General features: G+C 50.1%; 1 protein-coding gene across 4 annotated transcripts in view; it reads right to left on the reverse strand.

Annotated features, from left to right (window-relative positions):
- Positions 1-6,575: 6,575 nt before the first annotated feature.
- The window catches only part of ADARB1 (adenosine deaminase RNA specific B1), a 129,337-nt gene continuing 115,456 nt past the window's right edge, over positions 6,576-20,456 (reverse strand). For 3 of the 4 annotated variants that reach the window (XM_034654512.1, XM_002919060.4, XM_034654491.1), the window contains 2 exons: positions 10,207-10,385; positions 6,576-9,373 (listed from right to left, as the gene is read on the reverse strand). In XM_034654512.1, coding sequence (XP_034510403.1) covers positions 9,194-9,373; positions 10,207-10,385 — 359 coding nt within the window. In that variant the 3' untranslated portion in view covers positions 6,576-9,193. The remainder of the gene's footprint in view (positions 9,374-10,206; positions 10,386-20,456) is intronic. The other variant, XM_034654496.1, reaches the window with a different exon arrangement.

Below are 20,456 nucleotides of genomic sequence, written 5' to 3' on the forward strand. Positions count from 1 at the left end.
CTGACGCTGGGCCCTCGGGGGTGGGGTGGCCAACCTGTGCAGACAGAGCCGGAGCAAAGGGCGCCCAGAACCCAAGGCTGGGCTGCGGAGGGGCTGGCAGGGACCCCCGAAGCTGTGGGTTTGCTCCCAGTCCCGGAAAACCCACTCCTTTCACATACTTTTAATCTTTTGGTTCCGGGTTTTTACAAAAGGTGATTTCGGGCCCATTGTCGATATCACGGTAAACGCTTCCACTCCTCCCGTACGTGTGGGCACTGGCAACCCAGCGACCTGGGCGGCAGCCCCACTACGCACCCCTGCGCTCGGGGACCGCCCCCCCGCGCCCCTGCGGCCCCTGCACCTGCCGCTGCTCCAGCCACACTCCGTCCGCCAACCGCGCTGTGCGCCTGCGCGACGTTGCTGGAACCGGAAGGCTGTCTGGAAAGAAATTTATAGAATTTATGTAATGATTTATCGACTGTCAATTCAACTAGGCGTTTGTTACAGTGTTTTGAAAGCAAGGGTATAAACCACCTGACGTACGAAAGTACTTGTTATCGTGTCATTGTCAATTTTGGGACATTCACAGGCTTTACCTACGCGTGTCAAGGGACTGTCACTCAGCCAAGATTCTCTGTCACCTCGTAGGACCGTGTTCCTTTCATCTTAGACATGCTAACGGGGACGGAGACGCTGAAGGGTGAATATCATTGCTTTTATGCCGGCTCAACATTTTAAAATGAAAGTCTTTCATCTTACCATTTTCTTAAATGTATTTTCATCCAAACTTGGAGCCGCGGATTTGGTTTGTTCTATTTATGGCCAGTGTCCCCCTGTGAGCTCATTCTTCTTGTCAAACCATTGAACCAAATTAGACTTATTTTCTGTCAAGAAAGGTCTGACCCACTTTTTCAATTGAAATAAGGGTACTAACATACTTTTCCAGGGATATTAAAAAAAAACAAACCGAAAAATAAAATCGTAGATCACATCCTATGAAATAAATTACTGGAAGCAGTAAGTGCTGAAAACATGTAGATTTAATATAATTGACCCATTTTATCGCCTTAAAAGAAAATGAGTCTATATGCTGCTTTCCTTTGTAAGAAATTTACAAATTTAATGAAATATGGAGGTAAATGCTCAGGTTATTTACTGAGTGAGAAGAACGATAAAATCTTTGTGTATATGTGTATATATTACCCTTGGGAGCTAAAGATTAAATAAGAATTAAATGTAAAAATCATCTTCAAAAAGTCCCTCCTTCCTTAGTTCTATTAAGCATCACGATCTGTTTCCTTTGTGTTTAATAAGAAAGAAATGCATCCATGGCTGACCGTCCATGAGTCTGGGCGCCAGCCCACGGCCGTGTGTTTGCGGTATGACCCAGGAGTGTCCGGCTCATCTGTGAAACATCAGTCACGAGCAGAGGAGCACGTCGGCGGAATGCGGGGGCGGGAGGGCACTGGGGGCTCATGCGTCCCTGCGTACGAGGAGACCCTCCCCACTCGGAGACACTCGGTATTCAGGAGATCAGGGATTTTCCACCAGCCCTTGACTTCCGCTTTGCTCTTACTGTTTTCTGCCTGAGACAAGCAGATAAAAGGCCAACTGCATTTGACCCAGTAGAGTGAGTCAAATTCCCAATGGAATGTATTTTAACATCTCATCATTTTCCTCATTAGCTCGAGTTAAATACAACCGCTGACACGTTCAGGATAAGAACCCCACAGCGTCCCCATCCCTGCAGCCTCTGTCACGTTGCCATGGCCCAGACCGTGTGTTCTCCTGCAGGCCAAGCTTACCGCCACAGACTGGCCCCTGCCCGGGTCGCTTTTCTGCACAAGCCTCCGCGAGGGTCCTGAGCGTCCGTCCGTCTCTCCGTTTAAGCGCCTCACTGATCCACGCGGGTCTGCGTGCTGAGGCTCCGAGGCCGCGAGCTCGTACTGATTCCTACGTGTTCCGGGGTCTACACCACAGAAGGCTGTGCAAGGGGCAGGGTCAGCCATGAGCAAACCTGTGCCCCGGGCGGCACCGTGTTCACATTTCACGGGGGAGCAACGAACGAATGATAAGCGTTAGGAGGGCAGACGAAGCGGGATGAGCTGGGAGCGGAGACTCGGCTGACAGTGAAGGGCCTCCCCCAGGAAGACACATTTCGGGCTCTGGGGAGTAAGCAATTGCAGTCTGTAAACCGTCCTGGCACGCCTGGCTGGCTCGGTCGGTGGAGCCTGTGACTCCATCTCGGGGTCCTGAGTTCGAGCCCCACGTTGGACGTAGAGATTACTTTTAAAAAAAAAAACAAAAAAAACCCTTCCTGATAGTTCCCTTATTTTTTTTAAACTTGGAAAATTTACATTTTACAGCATTATATATTTTTCTGTGTATGTTATCTGTGTTTATGTAAAAAAATCCATGAGCATTTCAAATACCATAAAAATGGTATTTTTAAAAGTCTACACTCAGACTTTTAAAATTCCTGAGAAACTTCAGACACAGTGAAGTAGGACGGGACCTGAGCTCGCGTGCGCCTCCTCCAACCATTGTCTGCGTCGGCCAACGCTGTTTGGTCCAGACCTCTTCCTCTCCATTTACAGAGTTTTGTTTCTTGTTTTCCTTTTAAGAAAGTCCCAGCCAGGGGTGCCCGGGCAGCTCAGTCAGCTGAGTGTCTGCCTTCGGCTCAGGTCATGATTGCAGGGTCCTGGGATCGAGCCCCACACTGGGCTCCTTGCTCAGCAGGGAGCCTGCTTCTCTCGCTCCCTCTGCAGCTCCCCCTGCTTGTGCTCTCTCTCTCTCTCTCTCAAATAAATAAAATATTTTAAAAAAGGAAGTCCCAGCCCTATGTCCCCTGCTGCAGCGTGGCCACTCAAGCCTCACGTGTGGGCAGCTCAGTCGCCCTGTGGGCCAGGCTGCCAGCACCCCCCTCAGCACCCAAATGTCTCAGAACGTCTTTCTCTTTGTCCCTTGCTTTTTCCCAGTTGGTCTTCCAACTGTAAATTCGTTCTGTTATTTAGCTCATCCACGGTGCTCACAGTTTCAAACTCTGTTTGGTTCTCTTGTTTTCTTATCCTTTTTGTAGTTTTAATCAAGTTTATTTTAAAACCTGGGGCTGTCTGCTGTGCCCTAGAATGCATTCTTACGGAGTCTCTGATCCAATACTAACCATTTTGATTTCTGTGGTTGTGCTTCACAAGTGTCTCCTTGCCCGGTCGGTGTGTATGAAGCTGGGACCTCAGTGTGGCCCCGGGCTGCTGAGGGGCAGGAGGAGGTGGGGAGCCCAGGGAGGAGGGCCCAGACTGAGTCACACCCCACCCACCGTCCGCTGGGTCTCAGGTCCACGCCCCCCCCCCACTGTAGGAGGAGCCCTTTGCTCACCAGGCCTGGGGGTGGGATCAGGTAGGCGGGGTCGTCACCAGCACAGGGCCTTTGCGCTGCCCTGATTCTGCTCTGGAGGACACCCGGCCCTAGCGGAGCGCTGGTCCACACTTACCCACGGCCCCCACCCCATAGCGTGTGCGTGTGTCCGGAAGTGTGTTGTAAGCACACCCTTTCACATGAGCGGGAATAAAATAGTACTGCGCGCCCCACGGAGCCCACTGGCCCCACGGGATGCCCTGGTGGGTTTCTGCTGAACCTTTGTGCCCAGGGCCGGCACAGGGTGGCACCGTCGGTGTTTCTGACCAGCGTCGGCCTCAGCCGGCTCCGCGTGGGACAGCTCTCAGACGCCGCTGGAGTCTGGCACGCACGGAGCAGCGGCTGCACGGTACGTGACCTACGCTTCGTGCGCCACCCTCCCGGGCCAGCGGCGATCACGAGCAGGGAGCCCGGCCGCGCCGCCGGCTGCCTGTGGCACACACGCCCACGGGCGGCTTCCGCGCCGCGATGTGGGTGCCGGGGCGCGGGCTCACAGGGGCGCAGGCGCAGCCAAAGCCGCGAGCGAGGTCTGAGCGTTCGCTACCTGCGTCTCCAGGATCATTAACTGAGTTCCGACAACGTAATGTTAGAGAATGCTCCACCACTGGCTCCCCAAATTCCTGGACCTCCTGCTTTTGGTGCCAGAACGCCCAACTTGCGAGCTCACTGGGGTTGCTTCCTCTGCTCTTATTAAATCGTTCATTCATTTTCGTTATCCAAAAATTTAATTATGTAATAATATTAATGCTTATTAAACAAGGACTTGTCTTTCCAGCGAGGCCCAGCCCGGTGCTGGCACCCCACACTGCAGTCTGATCACCCCTCCCCTCACCCCTTCCCTTCTGGTGGGGTCGTCAGGGTGTGCATTTCTATCGTCGTCCCCCCCGGGAAGCTCCGTGAGTGAGGCGGTCTCTGCCGCGCTCATGGATCTGTCCCCAGCACTCGGGGCGCCTGGTGACTCGGTGACACCGCCCCGGCCTCATTGCTATCAAGTGAGCGCCTTGGGGCGTGTCCAACAAGCGGCGTCCCCGGGGATGAACTTGCAGAGGGCATGCTGCCCCTGTCCGTTCTCAGAAGCTTAATTTGTCTCTTTGTTACATGTTTTCATTTTATTTTTTAAAAGATTTATTTGGGGGGGGAGGGGCAGAGGGAGAGTGAGACTCTCGGACAGACTCTCCGATGAGCGAGGAGCCGGATCCCAGGACCCCGACATCCTGACCTGAGCAGAAGCCAAGAGTCAGAGACCCAACCAACTGAGCCCCCAGGCACCCCACATATTTACATTTTAATGTTGCTTTTATTGTGGGAAAAGGACAGAATCAAAATTGATGCGAGAGAGCAAATTATTTGTTAACAGTATGGGGAGTTATTTTTTATTTATTTGTATGGGGAATTTACCATTAAAAACATTTTCATGTTTATTTTTCATTTAATTGTAGAAACATCAGACAAATGGGTAAGCTTCAAAAAAGCAAAATTAAATTAAAATCGCCCCGAATCCTCAATCATTCACAGGAGACCAGACTCGGCCCCTTCCTGGCTGCCCCACGTGTGCCCGCACAGAACGCACGCACACTCACGACTCGGTGCCAATGGGGGAAGCAGTGCAGCGACCAGCAAGTGGCGAGTGTTGGGCACTTGTTGATTACCTGCTACCTAATCCATGAATTCCCAGAATTCCCGGTCTCCGGTAATCGGTCTCTGCAGCCGGTTTTCCGCCTGGTTGATTATGAACATCCTTCAGAAGCGTTAGCCCTGAACAACAAAGCCCCACCTTGGAACTCAGTAGCTGTGCTGTCCCCCTGCACCCGACACCCAGTCCACCCGGCCAACAGCCCGTTGGCGTCCGGCTTCCTCCTGTGCTTCCCGCTCGTGTTGCCCGCACACAGCCCGGCAGGTCGACGGAGGCTGCATCAGCGTCCCTTCTCACACGCGGGGTCTCGAGCAGGGGCCTTTACACAACTTCCACGTGGGAGGGGGCACGACGTGTGCTCAGGGAGACGGTGAGAGACCCGCGGGTCCCAGGGCTCAGGGGAACTGTCCTGAGTTGGGTGTACGTGCCAAGCACCGGGGCAGCACACGGGGACAAGACCAGTGGGCAGCTCTCAGCCGGTGCTTACGCAGCCCTCCAAATTATGCTCATCAGGACGGACCCCAGACCTGTGGGGGGACCAAGGGCAGAACTAGAAAGGAGAGAGAACCCAGCCACACTGCAGTGGTGGAACACTGTGTCTTTTATTGAGAACATCTCAAATCCTTTGTCTACAGGACAGCGTCTCATGCTTGGTTCCGGCTGGTCTCGGTGCGAGGGAAGCTCATGCAGATTGTAACGTGTGGTATATACATCAGTATACATACAGAGGACAGGGGGGCTGGGTCTCAGCGACAGGGTTCTCGGCTGAATTACATTCATATAAAGTGTCCAAATTCTAAAATAAAATAAAAGCATTTAACCCAGTATCTGGAGAAGCAAACTGCTTCCGGGCTCGCTCTACAAACATTCCACAGACAGCCTCTAACATTCGTGGTCGCGTCCAGAAGGACGGGCACCAGCTCCCGATGGACCATCAGCCCACCGTGTGGCCAACTAGGTGTTCTTGGGGTTGGGGGCTCACCCCTGCAAACAGCGAACAACGCAGACGGCGGCTCCAGAGGACAGCTACGGGTCAGGACGGAGTAAGACCCCACCCTCGCCGGCCCCGAAGGACGTGACTGGCCGTGTGGCCGGAGAGAGGGTCACGGGACATGCCAGGGGACAAGGACAGACAACGCTGGACACACGCGCCATCACAAATACTCTGCCCTTTCTGCTTATCTAGTTGGGGGTTGGTGACAAGGAATCTTTTGAGAGATTGTCTGATTTCATACATTTTAGAGAGGAAAGCCAGCTGATTTATTTCTCCTGCTAGATCAAACTTACAGGCGGGGCAGGCCCTATATTTTGGTGTAAAATGTTTTAGAAATAAAGAAAACCCGTCTGATTTGTTTTTGTGTTTTGAGAAAAAGGGGGTGAGGCGCACAGCCCTCCCCCACAGCACTTACGGACCCCACCGTCAGGTCCGCCCCCTCGAGGCCAAGGCCAGAGCGCTGCCCCTCTCCGCAGCATCACTGTGTGAAATTACAAGCAGTCTTCACAAAGAAAGCAGGGATTCTGTCGTCTGGGTATTGGGAAACCATGAATAAAAATACATTCCGGAGAAGCAAATGCCTCGTGAGAGGTTGGCTTGCATATTTTAAAATAAAATCACTGTTTGTGATTAAACGAGTCAATCAAACGCTGACTCAGAAGCAGAGCTCTGCTCTGCAGCGCCCCTGGCCTGGGAAGAGGGGTGCCGGGCACTGGGCTGACGTGGCCGCGCCCTGCCTGAGACATCCTGCAACTTGTGCCTCCCGCTAGGGGGACAGCTGCCTGCGGGCCGGTGTCTTGGCGGAATTAATAGGTTAAGCGAACAAAACAGATGGGAACCCTCCCAACCCCCACTGGTCAAAATGTCCTCAAAATTGAAGATTTTTCTAAAAAAATCAAGTTCTTAGTTGTGTCAAATTTTCTAAGTCTCTAGAATCCTGATTAAGGGCACTGAATGCAAAGTGATGCCTGGGGGAAATAGGGAGCACGCACAGCCTCAGAAGGGACCCGAGCACTGGGTCTCCTGACGTGTCTCCGGGAGCAGTTCGTGCTGGTCTCCGTTCTGCTCCAGCTGTCCGTCCTGGGAGCTGTGCGGGCCCCACGGGTGGACGGGGCTCCCTTCCTCCCCTCCCGACCCACCTGCGGGGCCCGGACACTCACGGGACCGGCACACGGGACAGCTGGGGCGGGGAGGCCACGCGCACCTCAACCGTTAGGGCACAGAGGGAGGAGGTCAGACAAACCGGGTGGTGTTTGTATGTGTGAGACATATCTCCACTGAACTTTTAATCAAAATCCACGTATTTTTTTTAAAAACTAAGTCCATCTCCCAATCCCCATTAGAAAAAATACCATTTATAGAGAGAATAAAAACGCAGGGGCTCATGGATGGCGTGTGTGTGGGAGCGCCTGCGTGGGGAGGGCGGTGACACCAGCTGGCACCCTTCCTGCTACCAGCGGAAATAGGCGGCAGCCCATTCAGCCAAACTGCAGCCCGCTGCACGGCGGGGGCCTGAGCCCTACCTGGGTCCCTGCAGCGCGCCAGCCCCGCGCCCCCAGGGACTGCTACTGGGAGGCACAGCGCTTCTGGTCCGAGTCTCCTGCTCTGAGCACGTGGGGTCCGGGCCGAGGTGACAGTTGCCGCTCTGCTCCTGTTCTGCATTTTCAGAGTCCGTAAAGGTGGGGTGGGGTCTCCCGTCTCTGCCTACAGAATCCACAAGACACCCCCCACCCCCCACCACTTTCATGAAAAGAGCCCTGAACCAGCACAGGGCAGGAAGCACTTCCTCGGGCTCCTGTCCGATCCTGAGTGGAAGCAACAAGGCAATTGGTGCAAATCTCTGAGCTCAGGTCCCGGTGCACCTGGGACCCTTGCCCTCACTCCTGACCGTCTGCTGGCTCCGCCCGGGGCCACCCCGGGGGCCGTGGGGTGTGGAGCAGCGTCCCTGGGCACCCCGGACGCCAGCAGCACCCCCTCCCTGCCGTGACAATCAACGTCCAGACCCTGGTGGGCACGATGCCCGCGGCACGCTGCCTCACCAGCTTCCAGCCTGAATACTGACTTTCAAACACGTCTTTGATAAAGCTGGAAAGAATAATTTAAAAATATGCCTTCAGTGGCATTTTCTAAGAATGAGTCTATCTACTTAATTTATTCTATTTCCTTCCTGTGACGATGTCTGGAGAGCCATCCGTATCCATGAGATTCAGAGAAAGGAAGACCGGAATGTTAGCCTGATTTTTGTGCAGTGGCCCCTGCGGATTCCTCCTAGTTCCTAAAAGTTAAATACTGTTGAAAACTCAAATGAGCGGCCAGGATCACTGCCCACGTTTTATCTCTGATTATTGAGAAGTGAACCAACACACGGTCTCCATGATGTGATTCTAGGAGGGGCGCAGAAGCTTCTAGCAGAGCTGAAGGTTGCAGGGATCCGGGCCGCGCGTCCACGGACACACGCCGTCACTGCGCCGGGAGACGTGGGGGACTCGTGCGAGCGCAGGGCCGGGCCCCTCCTGCCAGCTCTTCTCCGGGGCTCTGAGAAGCCGCTGCGGGAAGCTGATCGCGGCCGCCAGTCTGGGGGACCTGCCAGCAGCACGGCTGTGACTCGAGCCTTCTCCTTCCTACCTTTACTTTCTCACCTTCTCCGCAGATAAATGCTCTTCTGCAATTAAAATAACGTGGCCTAAGAGTGACTTGATATAATTATTTTATAAACCACGTTCCTAACTCTGAATAAATTATTTATTCAAAAATTTCACACAAAGTAATTTCTATTTTCCTAAACTTAAGGAAGCCCTACTCAGTAGAACTCAATTTCTAAACGTAAACGGAGATCGAAAGCAGTCACTGGGTAATTCCAAGGGGTAACGGTGCTGCAGAGGGACGCCAGGTGGTGACGCTGGACCCACGCGTTCCCTGCCCTCCCCAAAGTGCACCCCCACCCCAACTCAGACGTGAGGCTCCGGAGACAGCGCCGGACGCCCAGCACCCCGCGTCCCCACACCCCTGCGTCCCCACCCCCGCCCCAGCTCAGGCGTGAGGCTCCGGAGACAGCGCCGGACGCCCAGCACCACGCGTCCCCACAACCCTGTGTCCCCACACCCGCCTCCAGTCCAGACGTGAGGCTCCAGAGACAGTGCCGGACGCAGGCAGCCTCCGCCCTGCGCCCCTGGTCAGGGGGTGAGAGAGAACTGATCCTGCTCCGTGGGCTTCTCCACCCAGGCGCCCAGCCCCGCCTTGATGAACGCTTTGAACAGACACGCCTTTGCAGCCTGGTACTCCTTTGCTACCAGTTTGGATTCATGGTACATGTTGGGTCTGGTGATCTTGGAGCGCAGTAAGTTGGAGGGAACCTGTAAAAAGTTAAAACACAGGGACAAGTGTGAAGCAGTCACAGTAGAAAATAAAACTCAGTAAGACATTCAAAATCTGGTGTTTCACCCTGTGCTGGCTTCTGGGGGGAGAGCCACCAGCAGAAGGCGCCTTCCTGCGAGGGGCTGGTCACAGGGCGACGCGTGAGCCCGTGATGGTCTGCGTGCTCCCCACGCAGGCTCCAGGCTCTGAACAGCTGCTTCTGAGCCCACAAGCAGTTGACTCCAATTTCAGCGTGAATATTTTCAGCTACTTAAAAACACAGCACCTCTGATGTTACGGACACTTCCTCACATGGAAGGACTCAGAGGCACAGCCTCCCATGGCTGCCTGACTCATTTTTGTGCAGATCTCCAGAATAAACCGAGACCGCCAGCCCGGGTGCTCGTCCTGCCCCAGGACCAGGGCCCCGAACTCTGCAGCTTCTGTGCAAACGGCCACGCCAAGGGCACCACCTGCTTTGTAACAAACACCTGCCACGACTGATACGGGAAAAGCAGGAAAATGCCAGTTGACCAGAGGAGAATTTACCCGGGGAAAAGGACACTGCCGCTACTGCAGAAAACAGGTCTAGAGCCTTCTGAGGGCTGCTTGAGCCCTGGCTCCCCCTCCTCTGGGTGGGATCCCGTGGAGACGATCCCAGCGGGAAGCTGGGGCGCGGGGGGTGGGGGTTGCCTGAGGCTGCTTTATGTGTGACGATCCGGGGCCACACTTCAAGGTGGAAACAGTCAGAAGAAACAGAAAGGCTGGGGAGTGGCTGTATGGACGGTGCGGGGCTTTAATGGGACGGGCTGCAGGGAGGTGGGGCCGGTACCTTGCCGTGCACACGCATCCAGCGACAGTACAAGGCGTGCTTACACAGGCGGGACGCACGGCCCAGCTCGTCCTTCCCTGTTGTGGCGTTGATGACCTCGATGGCCGCATCACCCACCGTCCAGTTAACGCTGAAGTTGGGTGCCTTGCCCGGCTGCCTTGCTTCCGCATTGCTGATGCCTGGAACGGAGAGACACAGGCGAGGTGACGTGGAGCCCAGCACAGTGCTCGGCGCAGCCAAGGACACACCTGAGGGGAGTGCGTGGCCGAGGTGTGCTCACACCTGTCCAGTGCCACCTCGTGCTGCCCAGAAACAGCCTTGACTGTGCCCAGGAGGTGGGCGGAGGCCCACAGAAACCCAGAGCCTGTGAGATGTCACGGCACCTCTGAGCTCACTCGAATCAACAGAGCTAGAGGTCTGGGCGCGCGAGCCACTTCTGGGGTTAATTCAGGTCCCGAAGGTGGCTCCAGTGAGGGCTGCCCTCATGCCTCACCCAGGCCTGGCGCCCGTGCTCCGCACGCCCTACACGCCCCGCACACCAGGGGCCAGGCAGGGGCAGGCTACCCCACCTCGCACGCACCACACCCAAGATATAAGAAACCTGACTGCACACGCGCAGACATGTTTTCTCACCACATTGAGACGGTCTTGGCTTAACCGAGTCTCACTTGGTGGGGCTGAGAGGGTTTTAAAGGACACTCAGACAACTGGGAGCCGAGTGCTCGCCTCCCATCGGGGCCGAGCGGGGTCATCCACACCTCGTGGGGGACACAGGCCGCCCTGACTCGGGGTGTGCCTTCAGAACACAGCCGCAATGGGAGCTGGCCCGTGCTCGGTACCCAGAGAGGAGCCCAGCAGCCCCAGCATGGGCAGCCTGCCACTCCCCGACGGCCAGGGGCGCTGACCGAGCTCCACAGGGCTCCCATCCCCGGGCCCTTGCTTCACTTCTGCTCTGGGCGACCGTGACCCCCCCTCGAACAGAAAGCCAAGACTGATACGTGGGCCAACAGGCTGGATCAGAGTGCAAGACCTAATCGGAAGCTCCACCATGGAGAAGACCCCAGTTCTCTAGTCAAAGGCGCCATGCATCTCAAAGTAGGGGAACATTCATATTTATATGTCACCCATGTCCGGGATATTTATTTAAAGGGACAAGAAGGTGTTTTCCTTTGTTAAGTCCATGCCCTTGTGAGTGGACAGGGCTCCCACCCCGCAGAGGGCACTCGAGGCCAGAGGCTACACCCTGTGGCTGCACTCAGGATGGCGGGAGCCCCGGCCCTCTCCTTCAGGCTCCAGACTCATCATTCATCTGCCTTCCCACTGCATCCACCTGACACCCGCGGGCATCACAGCAAGGCCAGCCACTCACTGGTGCTGGCTCCGCGGAGGCCATCCTCAGTACCCGACGGCGCCAAGCAAGACCTTGTTCCGAGGAAGAATTCAGGATTCCGCCTTTTCTGCTAACCTGCCGATCGCTTTTTCATTCCAACACATGAGGAATGAATGCTTCTATTTCACGTGGACATTCTCACTGAGGCGTCACACATCACAAGGGCACAGCCTCCTGGGTTTTCGCAAAGTGAGCACACCCGTCACCAGCATCCCAGCAGCTGGTCACCAACCAGAGCCTACCGGTCGGGGAGCCTTCCCGCCTCCACAGCCACCCCTGCCCCGTGTGGGTGGTCACTGCACGGACCCCAGCACGCTGACCAGTGTTGCCTGGTTTGAGCCTTACGTCCGTGGGGCCATTTACACAAACGATTCCCGTGCACCCACACCTTCACTGGAGGTCCCATGTGTGAGAGTCACACACCCCACGCGCGACCTGTGGCCTGCCCAGCTGTCCTGCCGCACGGGACCCCGCTGGGGGACATGCCACTGGAGGCTTCCTCACTTTGTTGCTTTTTCTAGTACTTGGCTACTCTGAAGAGTGTGTGTGAGAGCATTCCTGACCACATGTTTTGGCGACACACGGACATACTGCTGATGGACACACACCTGGCGTGCAAGGGCTGGGTATGTACATGCAATGGCGCACGGAAGCACTGACGCTATCACGCAAGCAGGTCAAGTTGGCTAGAAGCGTCTTCTACTTACTCACATATAAAGGTTAGAGTGAACCGTAAAACAGAGCCCTCAGTGTCTGGTGATAGCAGGGAATAATTAACCCATCAGCTAATTCACCACATAGTTCAAGACGCCACTTAGGGGCGCCTGGGGGGCGAAGTCGTTGGGCGTCTGCCTTCGGCTCAGGGAGTGAGCCCAACATTCTGGGATCGAGCCCCACATCAGGCTCTTCCGCTGTGAGCCTGCTTCTTCCTCTCCCACTCCCCCGGCTTGTGTTCCCTCTCTCACTGGCTGTATCTCTCTCTGTGTCAAATAAATAAATAAAATCTTTAAAAAAAAAAAAAAAGAAGCCGCTTAAAACACAGGAAAATCAAACTAAAGTTACAGACCAATTCAAAAAATTGCCTTCCTAAAAAGAAATCCTACTGGCTGGGACTGTCCCCGAAGTTCAGCACGGTGACAAACTCACAGGTAGGAACGTTCTCATGAACCATGTGGCTGCATGGGGTGCTGGCGCCGTGACACAGCCCGCGCTGCTCACGCAGCCCCTGATATGTATGGCATGTGTTTCTTCTTCCATTTGTCCAGATTAAACACAATTTTAAAGGATCTGGATGGTATATCACGCACAGCTTTTGGTTAAATTTTGGTAAAACTGTCCTGTCAATAAGCAAAGAGCAACAGGAAGATCTAGAGAAGTCCACCAGAGAGGCCAGAGCTGACCAGGTTACAGGGAACCACGGCCCGAGGGCCACTGGGAGTGAGACACAGGGCCCACCTATGGCTCCATTTCCCAATACAAAACCAATCAGGAAGACAGGGCCGTCATATATTTTTTATAGGCTTTATATCTTCATTAAATGCTGATCTTGCTGAGACAGACACTGAGATGCGTGTGGCCAATATTCCCGGGATAGGTAGGGCTCAACCTGACACCCTGGTCACACCCCCTCCATCACGTGGCTGTGGGTCTCCATACACAAGCCCCACAGCCAGCCACCCATCACAGCAGGCGGAGCGGCAGATGGGCGTGGACAGCACAGTTCTGGGTGTCACACAGCCCGCAGGCCCCCCCAGTCAGGGCTCGCGGGGGAGGAGCAGCTCTCTGCGGGCTCAGACACGCGGGCAGTTTCTCCTGCAGTCAAAGCCATCTTTCCTGTCAGATTTCCCTTACATCTGTTCTGCTGCTCTGAGTTCACGCTTGCCAAGTAAAGCACCTTAAATTCTCTCCTCGGTCTCTGCTTTTTAGGGAACCCAGACCCAGACATGGAGATGTCATTCCAACTTCCAACCAAACCCAACCCTGAATAACCAGCTGGCTTGGATGACCAGGTGCACAATCAGGTCTAGATTGCAAAAGCATCTATTTTGGAGGGTGACACAGAAGGGACCAGTGTTTAAGAATGGGCATTCTGTGATTTAAAAATAAGTTCAGGGGCGCTTGGGTGGCACAGCGGTTAAGCGTCTGCCTTCGGCTCAGGGCATGATCCCAGCGTTATGGGATCGAGCCCCAACATCGGGCTCCTCTGCTGTGAGCCTGCTTCTTCCTCTCCCACTCCCCCTGCTTGTGCTCCCTCTCTCGCTGGCTGTCTCTATCTCTGTCGAATAAATAAATAAAATCTTTAAAAAAAATAAAAAAAAATAAAAATAAAAATAAGTTCAGACTTTAGTTTCTGGGTGAGATAGAGTAACAGCTGCTGGATTTACTTACTAAAATAGTAGTAAACCAGACACAATACATCAAATACTAGCCTTCAAGACCTTGGACATCAAGCAAGGAAGGGCAGTGGTTTCTGAGAGACAGGAAACATATGGGGCAAGCCCCATGAGTGCCCCAGGTGGCTGTCCTGGGGGCGTCCAGGCAGCAGTGTGGAAAGGAGCCTGAGTCGAGCCTACAGACTCCCTGAACTGAGAGTGCAGGAAACTAAGGTGGCCAGAGTCCACAGGATGGTGCACAGAGGGTCCTCTGAGCATCAGCGGAGGGCTGCTCAAGATTGGGCAAGAACTGCCTGAAAGGGTCAGAGAACATGCCTGATGCTCACACAGAGACATGAAGAGTTTAGAGACACACTTGACGGCATCAACCACAGCACAGAACAATCTAGAACAGAAGAAAGATCAGTGAACAGAAGACACAATAACAGAAACTATTCAAAATGAAATACACAGGAAAGAGACTGGAAAAAAAGAAAACCCAGCAAATCAGTGAGCTGTCAGACAAATCTATCAGCCTGACACACATGTGACTTAGTTCCTGAAGGAGGGGATAGAGAAGGGGGTACAGAAAACATGAATAAAAATTCGACAAATTTTATGAGATCAATAAACACACAGACATGAGAATATCAGTGAAGCCCAAGCATGAGAAACATGCAGAAAACCACACCAAAGCCCGTCAGACAAACTGCCCCACGACAGCATAAAGAGAAAATGTTGAGCACGGCCAGAGGAAAAGGCACCATATACGGAGGAACAAAGATGAGACGGCAGATTTCTTACTGCAAATAGTGCACACAGCACGACAGGGAGCAACATCTTCAAAGTGCTAAAACGAGAAGAAAAGAAAACACTGCCATTTCAGCAAAAACGTATTTGCCCAGAAATAAATATTTTAAAAAGGAATGCAAACTAAAGGCTTTTCCAGACATACTGAAGCTGAAAGAATTCATCACCAGAAGACCTGCACCACAAGAAATGTAAAAGGAGGTCCTTTAGGCAGAATGACACAATAACAGACAGAGATCAGGATCTACGTAAACAAACGAAGAGCACCAGAAGTGGCAAATCTCTTTAAAAGCTAATTGCCTGTCAATATAGCACTATCAACTACACTGGAATTAAAATAAAAAGCTTAATTTTTTTTTTTAAGATTTTTTATTTTTTTTTTTTAATTTTTTTTTTACTTATGTGACAGAGAGACAGCCAGCGAGAGAGGGAACACAGCAGGGGAGAGGGAGAGGAAGAAGCAGGCTCCTAGCCGAGGAGCCTGATGTGGGACTCGATCCCGGAACGCCGGGATCACGCCCTGAGCTGAAGGCGGTCGCTTTAACGACTGCGCCACCCAGGCGCCCCAAAAAGCTTAATTTTTATAAAAAGCTATTTGACTGTTGAAACAAAAGTAATAGTATAGTATGGGATTTTTACCATATGCAAATGTTAAATGTACCACAACAACAATCACAAAGGCCAGGAGAGGAGAAATGGAAGATTCTTATACTATACATAAGTGGTATAATATTGCTCGAGGGCAGACTGTGATAAGTTAAGCATGTATACTACAAAACCCTAAAACAACCACTAAATTAGCAAAACAAAAAGTTATAGCTAAAAGTCAAGAAAGAATTAAAATGGAACCATAAGACATAATTAATGCAAAGAAAGAAAAAGAGAAAGGGGGAAACAAAGAATAGTATAGAACAAATAAAAAATAAGTACCAAGATGACAGATTTAAACCTCACCATATCAATATCACAATAAATGTAAATACCCTAATGGAAAGGCAGAGACTGTCAGTTGGGGAGGGGAAAAAAGCAAGTCCAAACATGCCGACTACAAGAAACATACTTTAAATATAAAATAATGTAAAACAATTTAAAATAAAAGGATGGAAAAAGATACACGATGATAGCATTAATCAAAAGAAAGGAGGAGAGGATCTACTAATGCCAGACAAAACAGACTGCAGAACGAACAACAGTAACAGATAAGGAAGATCATTTTATAATGACGAAGGAGCCCAATTTATTAAAAGGAAGCACAATCGTAATTACAGAACTACAAAATACATGAAGTAAAAACTGAAAAAAACTGGAAGGAGAAACAGACAAAAGCACAATTCTAGTCAAGAGATTTTCAATACTCTTCTCTCAATAACTGACAGACCGAGGAGAAGATCAGTGAGGTACAGAAGTCATGCAAAACACCATCAACCAACTCACAGACCACTCTACCCAACAAGTAACAGATACATTCTTTTCAAGTTTTCCTGGAATGCTGACAAACACCACATCCTGGTCTGTAAGACAAACATAATTTAAAGGATTCGAGTTAGAAAATGAAACTAAATTAGAAATCAACAACTGAATGATCTCTGCAAAATTCCCTAATATTTTGAAACTAAACAGCAGACTTCTAAATAGCACATGGGACAAAGTATTTTGAAAGGAGTGAAAGTGATAACACAATATGCCAACATTTGTGAAATGCTGTGAAAGCAATAAAGAAAGGTCTCAAAACAATGGCACCAGCCAGTGCCCTAAAAACTAAAAAAAGAAGAGCAACTGAAACAAACAGACAAAAATAATAAGATCAGAGCAGAAATTGTTTAAAAAAAAAAAAGCCAGAAAACTTAAAAAAAAAAAACCCATAAAACCAAAAGTTGGTTCTCTAGAGAAAAATCCATAAAACTGATAGATGTCTAGGTAGACAGATGGGGAAAGAGAAGACACAGAACAGCAGTATCAGGAATGGAAGGTGTGGCATCACTGGAGACGCTCAGATGTTACAGGGATAATAAAGGAATGTCGGGAACACTTTCAAGCCAATAAATCTGACAACTTAGGTCAAACAGACAAATGTTCCTGAGAGACATGAATTACCAAAGTTCGCTCAAGAAAAAACAGACAACACAAAGAGCCTACCTCTGCTCTGTTACAGATCGTGACTACGTGGATACTCGCTCACAGAGAAAACCTCAGGCCCAGACAGCTCCACTGGTGAGCTCTACCAATGTTTAGGGAAAAATTGGTATCAAATCTAAACCACTTCTTTCAGAAAACTGAAGAGGAGGAAACGGTTCTCTGCTCACTTTATGAGGCCAGTATTACCTTGGTGCCAAAACTTGAAAAAGATACTCAAAGACAACCATAGACCAGAATCACTACAGGCCAGTGTCCCATAGGTACAAACGTTCTAAGCAAGATTCTAGCACATCAAATCCAACAACATTTAAAAAGAATAATACATAATGACTATACAAGGTTTATCCCAGAAACACAAGGTTGGTTTAATATTTAAAGAACTCAATCGATGTCACCATATTCCATATTAACAAACCAAAAAAGGAACCAAATGATCAGCTCTACTGAGAGTAGAAAAAACATGCCTGATAAAATGCAACATTTATTCCTGATTAAAGACCCCTTAACAAACTAGAAATAGAAGGTCCCTTAAACTGAGAGAGGCATCTGTGAAACCCCACAGCGAGTCACACTTAATGGTGAAAGACTGACTGCTCTCCCCATGACTGCACCCAAGACAAGGAGTGTGTGCTCAGCCCCTGTGCTCCCCCCTTCTACTGGGGGGCCCATCTGGGTGCCACGGGGGAAGGAAGGACTCAAAGGCCTCTGGACTGTAAGGAAGAACGAAAACATAAACAACTTGACCATCTATAAAGAAAATTCAATGAAATTTCTAAAACAGCTATTGGAACTAATATCTCTCTATATCAGCAATGAACAACTGGAGGCTGAAACAGAAATATAACATTTAAAGCAGCATCAAAAATACAAAATACTTAAAGATAAACCTGACAAAAGATGTGTAAAGTATGCACACTGTAAAGTGCAAAGCACTGCTGAGAAAAATGAGAGCCTAAAGAAGTGGACATATCCCATGCAACCTTAATCAAAATCCAAACAAGGTTTTATGTAGAGCTGATAAGCTGATTATAAAGTTGCTATGGGCGGCTCAGTCAGTTAGCATCCGACTCTTGATTTCAGCTCAGGTCATGATCTCAGGGTATCGAGCCCCACGTTGGGCTCCACAGCTCGGCGCCAAGCAGAGTCTGCTTGTCCCTCTCCCTCTGCTCCTCACCTCACTCATGCTGTCTCTCTCTCAAATAAATAAAATCTTTAAAATTGCTGTGAAATGCAAAAAGGACCTATGTAGCCAAAACAACTTTGAGAAAGAAGCACAAAGTTGGAGAACCAATTCTACCTAATTTCAAAACTTGTAAGACTAGTAATCATGCCAGTGTGATACTGGCATCAAGACAGATAAACAGTATGGAGGTTCCTCAAAAAGTTAAAAATAGAGCTACCCTATGACCCAGCAATTGCACGACTAAGCATTTACCCAAAGGATACAAACACAGTGATCCGAAGTGGCACCTGCACCCCAATGTTCATAGCAGCAATGTCCGCAACAGCCAAACTGTGGAAGGAGCCCAGGTGTCCAGATGGATGGATAAAGAAGTGGTGTGTGTATATATATATATATGGGGTGGAGGGATGGGGTAACTGGGTGACGGGCATTAAGGGGGGTATGCGATGTAATGAGCACTGGGTGTTATATGCAACGATGAATCACTGACCTCTAACTCTGAAACTAATAATACATTATATGTTAATTAATTGAATTTAAATAAAATAAAATATTTTTAAAAAGACAGAAGGGGCGCCTGGTGGCTCAGCTGGTTAAGCGGCTGCCTTGGGCTCAGGTCATGATCCAGGGTCCTGGAATTGAGTCCCAGGTCAGGCTCCTTGCTCAGCAGGAAGCCTGCTTCTCCCTCTGCCTGCCACTCCCCCTGCTCCAAAAGAATTCAGTGGAGAAAGGATGAACTTTTCAATAGATGGTGCTGGGTATGTTACATGTTAAAAAAAATGAACTTCTATTCATACCACACATCCTACAAAAACATTAGCTCAAAATGGAATAGTCCTAAATTTAAACACTAAAACTATAAATTTTCTAAGAATACAACATAGGAGAAAATCTCTGTGACACTGACTTAGGCAAACATTTTTTAGATATAGCATCAAAAGTATGACTTAAAGAAAAGTTGATAAATATGATTTTATGGAAACTAGAATAATTTGGTCTCTGAAAGACACGGTTAAGAGAATGGAAAGAAAAACACTTTCAAATCATATATTTGATAATAATCTTACAATCAGAATACATAAATAGCTCTCAAACTCAGTAAGAAGTTAAACAACTTAGTTAAGAAATGAGAGAAGTTTATTGAAGAAGATAAGCACATGAAAAGATGCTCAACTTCCTTAGTCACTGGGGAAATACAAATTAAAACCACAAGGAGACACTCTGCACACCTTCAGAAAGCCTGGAACTGCTCCTTTCTCAGTGCTGGTGAGGGTGAGGAGGGACCCGAACCACATCCCCCCTTGGTGGGAGTATAAAAGGGCATAAGCACTTCGGAAAGGTGTGACAGTGTTCCGATAAACAACGACCTGCACCTGCCTGAAGACCCACCCTTCATACTCCTAGGTGTTTACCTAAGAGAAAAGGAAGGAATGTCCATACAAAGGCTTGTACACAAATGTTCTTAGCAGCTTCCTTTGAAAAGCAGTAAAAGACTGGAAACAACCCAAATGTCATCAACAGTTGGACAGACACACAAGTTGTGGTTTATCCCACAACCCATTACCACTTAGCAATGAAAAGGATGACCTACCGATAAACTCAACAAACATGGATGAATCTCAAAACAGTTATGCTGAATGAAATAAGCTAGACAAAAACTACATATCTTGGGGCGCCTGGGTGGCGCAGTCGTTAGGCATCTGCCTTCATTCGGCTCAGGGCATGATCCCAACGTTCTGGGATCGAGCCCCACATCAGGCTCCTCCGCTAGGAGCCTGCTTCTTCCTCTCCCACTCCCCCTGCTTGTGTTCCCTCTCTCGCTGGCTGTCTCTCTCTGTCAAATAAATAAATAAAAAATCTTAAAAAAAAACTACATATCTTATGATTTTGGTAAAATCCTAGAAAATGCAAACTAATCTATATTGGCAGAGTGCATATCAATGGTTGCCTGGGATGGGACGGGGGAAAGGCAGGGATTATCAAGGGCACCAGGATGCCAGGAGGGTGCTGGGTAGGCTTGTTACCCTCCCAGTGGCAAGGGCTGCATGCATGTAAACCACTCCAAAACTCATCAAACTGTATCTTTCAAACACACAGTTGATGCCAATTATACCTCAATGAAGCTTTGAAAAACCACTGCAAGGTACTTTAAAAAGAAAAGATATCATTCTCATTAAAAAGTAACATTTGCTCATTGTGGGGAATTCCAAAAATCCACACAAACCTCAGAGAAATTAAAGCTACGACCCACAGAGGTGGCCACGTAATTTAGTGGCTCTAAGCAGACAGAAGCTCCCTATCTATGAAGCCTTACACAGTAAGCACACCTGCATCCCACCTCGGAGACCTGACTGGGTAG

This window comes from Ailuropoda melanoleuca, chromosome 1 (genome assembly GCF_002007445.2).
Source record: "Ailuropoda melanoleuca isolate Jingjing chromosome 1, ASM200744v2, whole genome shotgun sequence".
Lineage (NCBI taxonomy): Eukaryota > Metazoa > Chordata > Mammalia > Carnivora > Ursidae > Ailuropoda > Ailuropoda melanoleuca.